This window comes from Equus asinus, chromosome 2, assembly GCF_041296235.1.
Source record: "Equus asinus isolate D_3611 breed Donkey chromosome 2, EquAss-T2T_v2, whole genome shotgun sequence".
Lineage (NCBI taxonomy): Eukaryota > Metazoa > Chordata > Mammalia > Perissodactyla > Equidae > Equus > Equus asinus.
The window spans coordinates 92,009,536-92,024,339 of NC_091791.1; the positions used below are offsets into that span (position 1 = coordinate 92,009,536).

Here is a 14,804-nt window from a genome sequence, read left to right on the forward strand (position 1 = left end):
CAAACTATCATCATACCCAGTTCAATTTGCAAAGGAAAGCATGCATAATTTTTCAGACCAATTAATCTGACACAGAAATGACATATTAAAAGATATTAACGTAGTTTATTGGTGTTTACAAATTTCATAAACATCAGTCCAAATGAAAAACACTTGTTCACCTCTGAATCAACATTCTTTGGCTCAGTTCAGTATAATCAGATACTTCCTTAAATTTAAGAGTAATCCTACACTGCTCACTATAAAGCAAAAACAAAGAAAAGATCCATTTTCTAAGGTGATGAAGGGAAAAAATATCTACAAGAAACTAACTAGAATTAAAGATCTCTACACTATCCTAGTAAATAAAGATCCCGTCTTTAGCTTAGAAAATATGTACTAGGGTGATGACCCCAGGTGCTCTGTATAGACATTACCTGATACAACTCTATTTTGCTGTTTCAGAAATGTTGTGATTCAAAAGCTTTACACAAAACAAGTCCTCAATCAAGAAGGGGCATGCTCTTCCCTGCCTACGAGTCTCACCAGGGCCAAGCTTCTACCCACTGCACTGGGTAAAAAACCTTACAGACAGGAATTTTGTAGATAAGCTAAACCAGCAGTCAGAGACTCTCTCTCCTAGAAAGAAGTTCTCTCTGGAGGTTTGTGGAAAAAGTACTCGTGGGGAGTCAAGGGAACTGTGTTTTCCCTTGGATCTTCCATAAGTCCTGTAACCTTGAGAAAGCCACTGATTCTGAGCCTTAGTTTCTTCATTCGTAAGATGTTCACAGAGTATGCTATAGATTGAATATTTGCAATGCCCCCAAAATTTCATAGTTGCAACCTATTTCTCCCCATGCTCTGGAGGTGGGGAGGCGATCAGGTCATGGGGATGGAGCCCTCATGAATGGGAATAGTGCCCTTATAAAAGAAATCCCCGAGAGCTCCCTCGTTCCTTCCAGCACGTGAGGACACAGTGAGAAGATGGCCATCTATGAATAGGAAGTGGACTCTTCTTACCAGACACTGAACGTGCTGGCATCTTGATCTTGGACATCCCAGCCTCCAGACTGTGAGAAATAAATGCCTGTTGTTTATAAGCCACCCGGGCTATGGCACTCTGTTACAGCTGCCTGAACAGACCAGGACAGAATGGTTTATCTCTAAGAAACGTCTCACTTTTACTCCTTAGAATTCAGTTACTCACATATCCATCCTTATCCCCAACTCCAGAGTCATTGTTATCCTTTTATAACTCTATTTATATCGCATTTAAAACAACCAACTTTGTATTAAATTGTCTCTCCTGATAAATCACTAGTTCTTTGAAATAATTTAAGTGAAAGTATCTGTCACAATACCTAGAACCTGGCAGGAGTTTTAAAAAATGTTAAATGTCCCACCTTCTCTGCCTAACAGTCCCCAGCACAAAGCAGACTCTAAATAACTGTTTACTGATTTAAACAGAATTAAATCAAGTTATTGTGTTTATCTAGAGATGAAGCTGTAACATCTGTCAGGCCTGGGACACACACTACAAGCACCTAAGAATTTTAAAAAACAAAACAGTGACACCCATCTTCATTCCCCCAAGAACGACAAACCACGATCTCTGAAACGGGCCTGAGCATAAGGAGAGAGACAAGCATGCGAAGTAAACTCACAAACAGCTCTGCCTGCTTTGCCAAGGGGCACCTGCTTATTAAGCTGACTGAACACTTGTCACCTGAGTTTATGCCCAGAAAGGCAAAACATGTTACTCGTTTTATTCCTGCCACTTAAAACGTCTCCTTCCACTTCCCTATCCCCATTTGTCCAAATCCTATCCAGCCTTCCCAGCCCATTTCAAACGCATTTCCTCAAAGTTTGTTCTGATCCCACCTAAACTAATTATGACCACTCTCATTTGTAAGCATCCACATCTCTTGGTGGGAATTTGTCTCAGGGAATTTTTCTTCCTTTTTTCATTATGTTGATTTGAATATTTTTCCCATTCTTCTATTAAATATAACCACTCTGACAACACTAGCTCTCTTACTTTTCTTGGTGTCAACTATAGCTTCTTGTTAAGTGACTTTCATGGAGTAGAAACAACACACTGTAATTAAAATTTACTACAAGAGGGACTTCCAGTTCCAGCACAAGATAGAATAGATATGCTTTTCCCTTTCCTCCTGCAAAATACAGCTAAAAACCTTGGACATTATATATAAAGCAAACATGAAACTCTGCAAGGTGGAGATAAGAAGACAGACCAGCTAGGGACCTTGAAATCCAAGGAAAAACAGAAAAGAGAATTCCCTGGGCTTTCTTTTTGCCTAATGTTTCCTAGACTAGGTGATGGAGAAGGCAGCACCCAGAAATGTCAGTGGGCGCAGACAAAAACAAAAAAAGTCTCAGAAAAACCTGCACCCTACCAAACGACCAGGAAAGAAGGAGCCTGGTAATACACAAAACTCTACACAATAAAAACTAAACGCCACAGGAAAACCTGGGGCCCTAGTCCCCATTCCCATCAGAAAAGAACAACTGGGAAACCTCGGCCTCCCCCCTCACCTGGCTCCAATATTATCTTATGTGGTTCTTAAAGGATGTAATATTAAAGACACTTACACTATAAACGGGGGAGAGGAGGGACTTAAAGGGCAGTAAGGCTTCTATACTTGGTAGACTACAGAAAGTTATGTATATGTAACGTAATACCTTCAGCAACCACACACTGCCACACAAAGAGTATGTAAAGAAAACAGGGAAAAGATACCCCATGCAAAAAAATCACAAGAAAGCAAGAGTGGCTATATTAACACCAAATAAAGGAGGATTCAGAGTAAGTTACCAGGTACAGAGTGGGACCTTATAAAAGGATAAAAAGGGTCCATCTACCAAGAAAACATAGTGATCCTAAACGTTTATGCACCAAACTACAAAACTGTATAATATATGAAGCAAAAACTGACAGAACTGAAAGAACAACCAAGTTCACAATTACAGGTGGAGGGTCCAACATGCCTCTCTCAACAACTGATAAAACCACTAGACAATAAAATCAATAATGATATAAAAGAACTCAAAGACACCATCAACAATCAGGATCTAATCAACATTTATAGAATATTCCATCCAATAGCAGCAAAATACATATTCTTTTCAAGAGACCACAGAACATTTAATAAAACAGACCACAGTCTAGGCCATACAACAAACCACAACAAACTTAAAAGAACTGAAATTATACAGAATGTCTCTGATTAAAATGGAATCAAATGAGAAATCAGTAACAGAAAGATGATAAAAAAATTTCCAAACACTTGGATACTAAACATTAATTCCTGGGTCAAAGAAGAAGCCTAGGGGCCGGCCCGGTGGCACAGTGGTTAGGTGTGCACGTTCCACTTCAGCGGCCCAGGGTTCACCGGTTCAGATCCCGGGTGCAGACATAGCACCACTTGGCATACCATGCTGTGGTAGGCATCCCACATATAAAGTAGAGGAAGATGGGCATGGATGTTAGCTCAGGGCCACTCTTCCTCAGCAAAAAGAGGAGGATTGGCAGTAGTTAGCTCAGGGCTAATCTTCCTCAAAAAAAAGAAGTCATCTAAAGGGAAATTTAAAAAAACACACTCAATACAAAATACAATACATAATATCAAAAGTTGTGGGGCACAGCTAAAGCAGTGACAGAAAAGAGAAAAAAATCTCAAACCATTTAACTAATTTTCCACCTTAAGAAACTTGGAAAAAAAGACAAAAATAAACCAAAAGTAAGCAGAAAAAAAGAATACAATGAAGAGTAAAACTACTGAAATTGAACACAGAAAAATAGAAGTAATCAAGGAAAGCAAAAGTTTATTCTTGAAAAGGTCAATAAAATTGACAAACCACTAAGACTGATGAAGAAAAACATAGAGAAGACACTAACTACCAAAATCAGGAACAAATGTGCTATCAATACAGATCTTTCTGCCATTAAAAAGACAGTGAAGGAATACTATGAACCATAGTACAGTCATAAATTTGACAACTGAGAAGAAACAGACTAATTCCTCAAAACCACAGACTACGAAAACTTATCCGAGATGAAAGAGATCACTTGAATAGGTCTATAACAATTTGAAAACTCCCAAAAAAGAAATATCCAGGCCCAGATGGTTTCACTGAGCCAAACGTTTAAAGAAGAATTAACACTAATTCTACACAATCTCTTCTGGAAAGTAGAAGAAGAAAGAACACTTTCCAACTTACTTATGAGGCTGGAATTACCCTAACACAAAACCAGACAAAGATAGTCCAAAAAAAATTTTCCCTCATTATCCTTCATGAATTCAGATGTAAATAATCCTTAACAAAATACTACTGAATAGAATTCAGAAACATCTAAGAGAATTAAATACCATGACCAAGCGGGGTTTAGGTCAACAAGACTGATGCATTATTCAAAAATCAGTCAATGTAATCAATAGGCTAACGGGCAAAAATCACATTCATATACATTAGTATAACAAAAGCATTTAACAAAACCCAACACACATTCATGATAAAAACCCTCAGCAAACTGGAAATAGAGAAGTTCTTCAACATGGTAAAAACCATCTCTCGAATATCTACAGCTAACATTTACCTAATGTGAAAGCCTGAACGCTTCCCCCTTTCGATCAGGAACACGGCAAGAATGCCTGCTCTCACCATTTGTATTCAACATACTATTGGAAGTCCTCGCCAGTTGCATAATACAAGGAAATAAAACACATATAGATCAAAAAGTAAGACAACTGTTCCTATTTGCAGATGACATGATGGTCCACATAGAAAATCTCAATTTACAGAAAACCTCCCAGAACTAATAAGTGAGTTTAGTAACTTCAACAGGATATAAGATCCATATACCAAAATCAATTGTATTTCTAAATACCAGCAATAAACACAAGGAAACTGAAATTTAAAATACAATACCATTTATAAACACTCAAAAAAATGAAATAATAAATCTAAGAAAGCATATGCAGAATTCGTATTCTGAAAACTAGAAAATACTGATTAAAGAAATCAAAGATTCAAATTAGTGGAGAGAGAGACCTTATTCATAGATTAGAAGACTCAACATACTAAAGATGTTAATTTTCCCCAAAATGATCTTTAGGTATACGACATTTCCTGTCAAAGTCCTGGCAAGATTTTTCTTTTTAATAGACAAGCTCGTCCTAACATTATGTAGAAAGGTAAAAGAACTAGAATATATAAACAATTCTGAAAAAGAATAATAAACTAGGAGGAATCACTCTATTCATTTTACGACATTATATAGCTATAGCCATCAAGACAGTGTGGTATTGGTGGAGAGGGACACACAAAGATCAGTGGAACAGAGAACCCAGAAGCACAGCCACACAAGTACAGTCAACTAATTTTTGACAAAAGTGCAAACACAACTCAATGGAGAAAGGATGGTCTTTTAAACAAATGGTGCAAAGCAACTGGATATTCATAGGAAATGGAGCTAAACCTCATATCTGACAGAAAAATCAACTTAAATTGGATCATAGATTTAAATGTAAAATGTAAAACTATAAACATTTCAGAAGAAAACAATATTTTCAGTGTCTTGGGCTTGGTGAAGAGTTTAGACGTAACACAAAAAGCATAATCTGTAAAAGTAAAAAAGACAGATAAATTGGACCTCATCAAAATTAAAATCGTTTGCTCTGTGACTCTGTGAAGACGATGAAAAGACAAGCTACTGGGGGGAAATACTTGCAAACCACATACCTGACAAAGGACTCATATCAAGAATATATAAGGAACTCTCAAAATTCAACAGTAGAAAAATAAACAATCCAATTAGAATATGGGAAAAAAGACGAAGAAACATTTCAACAAAGATGGCAAATAAGCACACAAAAAGACGTTAACATCACTAGCCGTTAGGGAAATACAAACTAAAACCACAATGAGATATCACTCTGACCAGAATGGCTAAGAGAAAAAAATAATTACAACACTGAATGCTGGAGAGGATGCAGAGAAACTGGATCACTCAGACAGCGCTGATGAGAATCTAAAATAGCACGGCTGCTCTGGCAGATCATTTGGCAGTTTCTTTGAAAACTAAACATACAGTTAACCACATGACCCAGAAATCACATTACTGGGTATTTAACCCACAGAAATGAAAATTTACATCTGCCCAAGATTCTCTACACAAACATCCATAGCAACTTTATTTGTAATAGTCAAAACCTCAAAACTACCAAAATGTCTCTCAATTGAGGAGTGGTTAAACAAACTGTAGAACATCCATATCATGGAATACTACTCAGCAATACAAAGAAACAAATTACTAACAGACATAACTACTTGAATGGATCTCCACAGTGTTATGCTGGGTGAAAAAAGCCAATCCCAAAAGTTCACACACCATATAATACCATTTATATAAATTCTTAAAACGACAAAATTACAGATATGGAAAACAGATTAGTGGTTGCTGGGGGTTAGGAATGGTAAGGGAAGCAGGGAGTGGTTGGACTATTAAAAGGCAGCACAAAAGGGAGAACTTTGTAATAGTGCAATAATTCTGCATTGCACATATGGTAGCTGTTGCAGAAATCTACACAAGTGCTAAGACGGCACGGAACTACATAGACACTGATGTCAATTTCCTGGTTTTGATATTGTGCTTTAGTTATATAAAATGTAACTCTTGTGAGACATTGGGTGAAAGATACAAGGGCTCTTTCTGTACTATTTTTGCAATTTCCTATGAATCTATAAGTATTTAAAATAAAAAAGTAAAAAAACCCAGAGGAATAAAACCATAATGCAGATTAGAGGAACACAGAGGAAAATTATCTGAAGCACTGATTATATTGGTAGGGTCATATTTTCTTGGGGAGAGAAGGAAAACATGTTTATCATGCAGTTTCTTGGAAAGCTAACAGGACCATCCATGTCTCACCGACTGTTGCCTAACGTTAGAGTCTAAGAGTAAGACTCTCTATGTCCTGCCTTCGCCCTCAACATACAAGTCAGGAAATTAAACTCTACCATACACAGATACAATGGATCCCAGGCATGGAAAACCTTGATATTATCCTTTATTTGCTAACTGCAATGCAGACAAACTTTGCTTCCTTCAATGGACACTTTAAACAAAGTTTCAAAAATGCCTTTCATAGTTCTGGTATTTGGTACCGCAGGACACAAATTTAGATACCCTTAAATTTATGAACAGATAAATCACTCAATTGCTATAATATCCATATTTAATTTGTTCCTAGCTTTGAAAAACAGTTCTATATTTCAGTTACTGGTGTTAGATGTATCCATGAAAACTACAGCATTATTGTTTATAAAAATGAGTGTAAAAGATACACATAATAGAATTCACGGTGTGTTGTTCTAAATACACACGTGCTAGAATGTGAGGTCGGCAACTCGGATTGCTCCTGTCAGCATTTAGTTCACTGAAATATAGGCCGTATTCAACAGTCAATGTCTAATACTGACTAACCATTAAACAACTTAAAAATAATTGCATGACCATACCATCAATATTACTTGTTTAAACACCAAAGTCTATGTATATTTCACTTAAAATACCTCTGGTGGCATATTTTAAATATAAGTAATAGTGAATATAAATAAATAAAGGACCTTGTCAAAAAAATAAATGCCTTAATTACCTTTGGAAATACATATGAATAGTAATGTAAAATCTCTCCAATTGGGAGAAAATGGCACATCTAAATTTAAAATCAGGACATTAACCCCACATAAAAATTAATCAATAATGCTGCCCACTTTCAAATCAGGAAGGCATACGGTCTAAAAGGAAAAGAACTTAGTTGAAAGTACTCCAAAGACAAATCTTTGTGTTATATCATTCCTTTCATTTAACATTTCATCTTATCTCCCAGGCAAGAACATAAAAAAGGAGCAGAGTTCTGTGCTAGTACATTGTCAGGACTGACGGAAGCTAGGTAGACTTCTCCTTTGGGAATTATAAATAGTTGATATGGTTTTTGGGATATGTCCATAATAAGGTTTTCTGATTTTCTTTTCTATTTTATAAATAGCTATGACAGGAACATATGTGACTATGATATTTTGAAATATATGCACAATCCAGTAAATCTGAGGCATAAGAACCTAATTCTGAGCACAAAGGATTGCTGATAATGCTGACCATATTCCGATCGTTGAATTTATATAAATTATATGCATATCTATTAAATACACTATAAAATGGATTACTCTTTGATTCAATACCAGAAGTTAATTCCAAAAGAGCACTTTTAAGTTCGTGTCAAATCATCTTTTCTCATCCCTCTGCTATAGATAACAGAGTTGGTTCTTAAATTTGAGAGAAAACTAGTCTCAGATCAAATTGCGCACATTCTGAGCTCTAACTGGTAGGCACTTTTCACTGATACTGATATAACAAGGTTTATTCCTGCACTCAACTTTCAGAGTAATCCATGTCAGGTCACTATGTGACAGGCCAGGTGCATCCTTTGGGTCTATCTTGAAATCCTTTCTTTGAGACTCAAGGGAACAGATAAGAGATTTGATGGTGTGAGTCTAGAAATGTTTTCTTTTGTGGTATTTTGGCTTCTCAAGTTAATTTAAGATGTTCAAACAAATGCTCTGTAAAAAGTATTTATCAGGAAAATTTAGAATTTACTTAATGTGCAAAATAACTATTCAACCCTTCAAATACTGATGTCAAATGTTTTTAAAACAATATTGGAAATACACTAAAAAATCTTATAATTCAGTCCAAGATAATGCTATTTATATGAATATGCTTGTACATGGATCAGTAATGTCACACTATCTTTAAAAATAGTTTTCTAAGTTTATATGTTCAAAATGAACCTTGATTTCTCGCATAATCACCACCAAGCTGCAGTGCTCCTAGTCTCTTCAACTATTTATGTGAGTGATTAACTACCTTTCACGTTGTTACTCTTCCCACATTATCCGTGTCACCATTTTGCCTGGTATTCTATTCCTCAGATGATGATATCTGGTCAGAAGCAGACTTATCCACTCTCCTCTGAAGGCACCATCTTCTCCCACAGCTCATTTTTACTTCTTTTCTTTTCCCTCTTTTTTCCTCTACCGAAATCTGAACTCCATGTTCTTTATTTTCCTTCATTTCTTCCAAAAACTGCCGTCACTGACTTCCCCTTTACTTATTGCTCCAGGTGGCTTTCCTATGCCCATCGAAGTGGACCTGATTAGCTCTAGAGCTGCTTTGTCCCATACAGTACCCACTAGTCCTATGAGGCTTTTTACGTTTAAATTAACTACAATTAAATAAAATTAAAAATCCTCTTCTGCAGTCACAGTAGCCACATTTTCAGGTATTCAGTCACATGTAGCTACTGGCTACACTGTGGCACTGCACAGCACAGCAAGTTCTCTACAGCAGCCTCTCCTTCTCAATTTTGAAACCCAGACCTACTGTGTCTGCCTGCTTTTTATAAGGCAGGGCTCTGGGCAGTTCACCCCTATGTTATCCCTTTCCTAAGCAGAGGATAGCCTCACATACTTTATTCTAAAAGGTAAGACATGCTTCACATTGGAAACACTGTTCTTGAACAGGAACTATACGTAAAAGGGTCATGTAATACTCCTACAGCACGTCTTAGGCAGCTCCCTGTAGCAGCAGACACCTTTGCCACAGCCCAAATGAAGAGCACCCAGCAGGTGATTAACTACTGTTCCCTTGCTATGGTTCAATTTCACAAATAACACCCAAACTAAACCCAAAATAGTTTTGATCCTTATCAGTAAAGCTCCAAACACGATAAGTACCTGTAGCGTGAAAGCCAGATGTTACTATAGGCAGAAAGACACTCCTATAATTCTAAGGATCAAAATACGTAATGAATAAATAAAAGCTGAGGTTGAATATACGCAAAACAGAACCTAATAAAATGGTTACTGGGCTAGAAAGAGGAAGGCCAGAAGTTGTAAAGTAAGAACATACCCCCAAAGAGGAATGGTCAGAACCAAAATAGTTGAGAGTGACCCCCCAGCAGGGGAGCCATCCTGGCCGAAACGTTACCTGTCCTGTCAGGGCAGCACGTATTTCTCTTCTGTAGAGGTAAATATCATAGGCTCTTATAACCTGATGACATCAAACACTTGAACCACATGACCTAACATCATGGCCACCAGCCATTTTCCGATCACAGCTTAGCTCATGGTAGTATAAACTGTATAAATCTTTAAGAAAAAAATGCAGTAATGTATTTCAAGAAACTTACAAAGGACTAGCCACTATGGGAATTCATTTTTGATTAAAAGTAATGCATTCCTTCAATTCTGGTTTAGCAAAAAATCAAAGAAAATAGAAATAATATCAGTAGTCACCACCACCACCACCACCACCTAATAAGCAGGTTAGAATATAGCATGTACAACACAATTCCATCTAGATAGATATGACAGACATTACATTAGATTCTGGAAGACCATATATGAAATGTTAACAATGGTTGTCAGTAGTTAGTATGATTTGAGTAATTTAAATTTTTCTTAAATCGTTTTGATTCTTTATTTTCCACTTGCTATAGAATGAATACATTGTTACCTGTCAACAAAAATGGACAGGGAAGAAGAAAGCCATTTTAGTGTGTTTCTCTCTTAAGGATATACATTTTTTTTTGACTCTACGTCATTCTTAAAGTATCCTCAGCATTCTGTTTTTTTCTTTTCTTTAAAAGGTGTTAAATTTTATCATTCTTTCTATTGAGAAAATCACTTACGCAATCTACTATGTCAATAGATTTCTTCATACTAACATTGGACTGAACCTAACTTGGTTGTGGAAAATTTTTCTTTTATATTCACCCTGAAACTACGCCTTTTTAACCATAAATAACTTTTCTCCCAGGAATTTTCAATAGTACAGGTATGTTCTATAGATCATCACAATGGACTGCTAAAATCTCTACCACACGGCATAAACCTGGGCACCTGTTGTCTTTACCATGATCTCTCAGTGAAATCAAGCCTCTCCTCCCTTCCCAGAGCTATGACCCTGTTCTCCTCTCTATTCCTTCTACTCTCCTTACGTCCTGCAACCACTCAAAAGGGAGGCAACTGAGATGTTACCTCCAAGTTAGAAAACCCGGCACAGAAAACCTTCCTGCATCAGACTATGTATCCAAGTTGCCTAAGTACCTCCACAAGTCACTTCTTAGTCTGAGCTTCCCCACGCGCAGGCAAGAGTGAGATTAGCAGCACTGAGGCACACCAGAGGTTCTGCAAGCGCCTGAGGGCTGGCACTGTATCTTTTCACGTCTACACTCTCAGATGAGGACCAGCCTAGGACAGAGCAGGCACACAAACACCTGCTGAACGAGTGAGTGAATATCTCATTAGCTCCCTGCCCCTGTTCTACTGCCTTGCTTCCTCCTCTTATTTCCAGTTGGTTCTCCATCTTAAAAACTTCATTCGCAGCCACTAGGTGATAACAAAATTCTCTTGGGCAAAGTTATGAAAACTTATGTTGGGCTCAACATAATCAAATTTCCATTGCTCTGCTGCTGTTGGGGGCCTACCACTCTTCCTCTGGCAGGTTCTGCCTAAGATGTCTATATTATTATTTTTTTTCACACTTCTTTCCACCTTCTAAATGGCTGCCAACAAATATTAGAGGCAGTACCTCTCTCTCCTCCACCATCCTTCTCTGCCTTCCAATTCCAGGAGATGTAGAGAGGAAATGCTCAGATATGCCTCACAAACCTCTGAGGTAAATTCTAAAATCCTCAACTGAGGGAGTGTCAAGAAGGGTATTTAAATTTCCCACATGCTTGCAAGGAACGGTGAAGAACAAGGACTCAGATTGTAACTTTCAATCTTCCCAAAGGCTTAGCCATACCAAAAAACTTTACCTATACTAAACTCCGGAATTTTTTTTTATATAAAACATGGTTTGATTTCCAAATCACTGCCTGACAAACTAGATGCTGTCAGAGAAGAATCCCACTGCCTCTCCCCATCCCCATCCTCAATATCTCACTTAAATATGCTGGGTTCCTGCTAAAAAAAGAATGTTTAGAGTCAAGCGTAACTGTTTAAAAGAGAAAATAAAATCTTCGTTGTAGTAAATAGTTTCCAAAATAAAGTAATTTATTTCAAGTAAATCTCACTAAGTTCAAAGAACATGAAAATCAGAGAATAAACTCACTATTTAATGTTCATATTTAATAATAAGCATGTAACTAAGTAAAGAAATATATGTAACTATTTCTCTAACTAAAGACATACAACTTCGTAAAACCACTTTAACAGTAATTCCTGAATAAAATTTTGAACTCTGCCTTCAAACGAGGCTTCAACACTAACTTCCACTCCTTCCCTAAACACACATCTATGTTTCAGCCAAAATCACATCCGTATTACTGCCCAACTGTATCTTCCCATCTCTTTGCCTTTACTTGGCCTGTTCCTTTTTTCAAGGCTATTTCCCCCATTTCAATCTGTAAAACGTCTCTCGATCCTCAAGCTCCTCAGTGTGCCTGTAGGCAGAGGAACCTTGGACCACCAGGCAGGAGTCTGAGGTTAGGTACCATCTCAGCCACTGATGACTGATGGAAACTTCAAACACCATTTAACCTCCCCGGCTTTTGTTAGGTTATCTAGAAAGCAAGGGTGTTAAGCCAGGTGACTCCCACAGTAGCAGATAAGGCAGCCGGAAGTCTGGGTTTGTCAGGAGTGCGAGGCTGGAAAATCGACCTTCACTTCACCCAAGATCACAGTAAAAGTAACTCAGGAACATAGGAATGTCTTGGGGCTGTTTTGCACCATACACTTTTGTCGAGCAGGCTGAGTAATAGCCAGTTTCCAGAACAGTGCGGTTGAGGGAGCCAGAGATGGTATAAAGACTCCTGTGAGGATGGCCAAATGGAACTTCTCACACTTAGTGAAATCACCCATCTACTTCCAGTAAGACGGTCGGAAAGCACCAACATCCCTGAGAGGAAACCGGAGAAACCTGGAAAGCCCAAACCTCCATTGAGAAACAGGAAGCACGTCGCCAAACAGATGAAGTCTGCGTATCCTCTGACAGTACAGAAATACTACACCATCCCTGGCTGCTGGCAGCTGTTGCTCTCTATGACTCAACCACTGCCTTCACCTTCGTCACCAAACACCTTGACTCTTCCAACCAGACTTTCCCCAGCCCCTGAGCCTTACAGGATTTACTACACTTTAACTACATCACACACCAGTGCCTTTAATAAGCACTTGCTAACGGAGGACTCCTTATTCGTCTGTGTATGTCCTTCCTTAATTCCCTTCCTCTACTTCGAGCCTTATAACTGAGATGGAAGAGGTTCACCAAACTTTTCTTACACAGAGCACATGAAAAACAGAATGAAAAGAAATAAGCATTTTATAAACTTTAAAAGCCTATAGCCAAGTCTTAAAAACTGGATTGTTTGATTACATTAATTGTCATAGTTCCCTGTTCATTTGTGTTACTAGGATTCCACTGCTAAAATAAGGTAAAACAAGAGTCAAGGCTGGCTTATTAGACATTCTCTTAAGAAATACCTATTACTTGGCACCATACAATAGGATAACGATGACTGATGACCATATGGCAATTCTGTGGCTCAGGCACATCCCAAACTGAGTTCAGAAGAACTCAGATTAAATTACGGTCGGTGTATTTTAGTGCTAAATATGTTTTGAGATGTAACACTTTTGAAAAACAACAAAGACACACGGAATGCACGGTCCTTTCTACTGTTTAGAAGAAACCGTTCCCTAACTATGCCTAAAACCGAAACTTTATTGTCTATATCTTAATGCATTTATACTTCCTAACAACCTCAACATTTGAGTAATTATAATAATAGAATATATTTGAAAACAGAATATAGTTCAACAAAAAAGAGAATACGCTACATCATATGTTTTCAAAGAGTCGTATGCTGCTCAAGAGGGAAGACGGCATTTTGGACTTCCATTTATTTCAGGGAAATACTACTCCCATAAATACATGCAACGAGAGGAGACTGGACACTCAAATAAAATGGGCTACAGTGAGCAGAATGGAAAAGCTGTTAAATGCACATTCATTTATATAAGACACAAAAGAAAAGCTTTAGAAAGCACATAAACCCCTAAGAGACAAAAAAAAATCAACTTACCTAAAAATAATTACTCACAACAAATTCAAAATTTAATTAGAGATTCAAGTAAAAAGAGCAGAACAAAACAACAAAATGGTAAATGACAAGAGAAGAAGTTAAGGGCCTATGTTACTTACAGGAATTCTTCTCCAGGGTGTTTGGGTATATTTATCGGCATATGTGCATTTTTCCTCTTTAGATTTTTGGTGGCAGTGACACTGAGTTGCCTGAACAAAACCACAAATTTTTACATTGGTGTACTTCTACATATACACATACACATGCAAACAAAGCAATTAGGGTCTCTCTTAGGGGAATAAAAAAACAACAGAAAAGGGCAAACATCAAGGTCTATTCAGCAGTCTCCCATCTTATTCAGAGATTGGGTTCTAGCACCACCAGTAAGGCTAACATTTTAAATAGTCAAAATGACCCTTGGCAATCTCTTATATTGCCTATGAAACACACTACCTAAAATTTTATATATATAAATATATACAGTACCAAGTATATATATGTAGAATATATATGGCAATATACAGTATATAAAGAATCCAACTATAAAATTTTAAGGATCTCCCTAAACTATTATGGTACAAAGGTCACTGCAGCACAAGTTCTTAAATTCGTTTTTGATGCGACTCTACAGGATCTCAAATATCACCAATC

At 37.4% G+C, this 14,804-nt stretch overlaps 1 protein-coding gene across 27 annotated transcripts in view; it reads right to left on the reverse strand.

Annotated features, from left to right (window-relative positions):
* Positions 1-14,804, reverse strand: part of CCSER2 (coiled-coil serine rich protein 2) — a 172,576-nt gene that overhangs the window by 17,533 nt on the left and 140,239 nt on the right. For 23 of the 27 annotated variants that reach the window (XR_011496766.1, XR_011496762.1, XR_011496773.1 and 20 more), the window contains one exon: positions 14,273-14,362. The exons of the other annotated variants lie outside the window; for them this stretch is intronic. Coding sequence is in view for 17 of the 23 variants with exons in the window: in XM_014832894.3 (XP_014688380.1) it covers positions 14,273-14,362 (90 nt within the window). In the remaining 6 variants the exon portion in view is untranslated. The remainder of the gene's footprint in view (positions 1-14,272; positions 14,363-14,804) is intronic. 27 annotated transcript variants of the gene reach the window in all.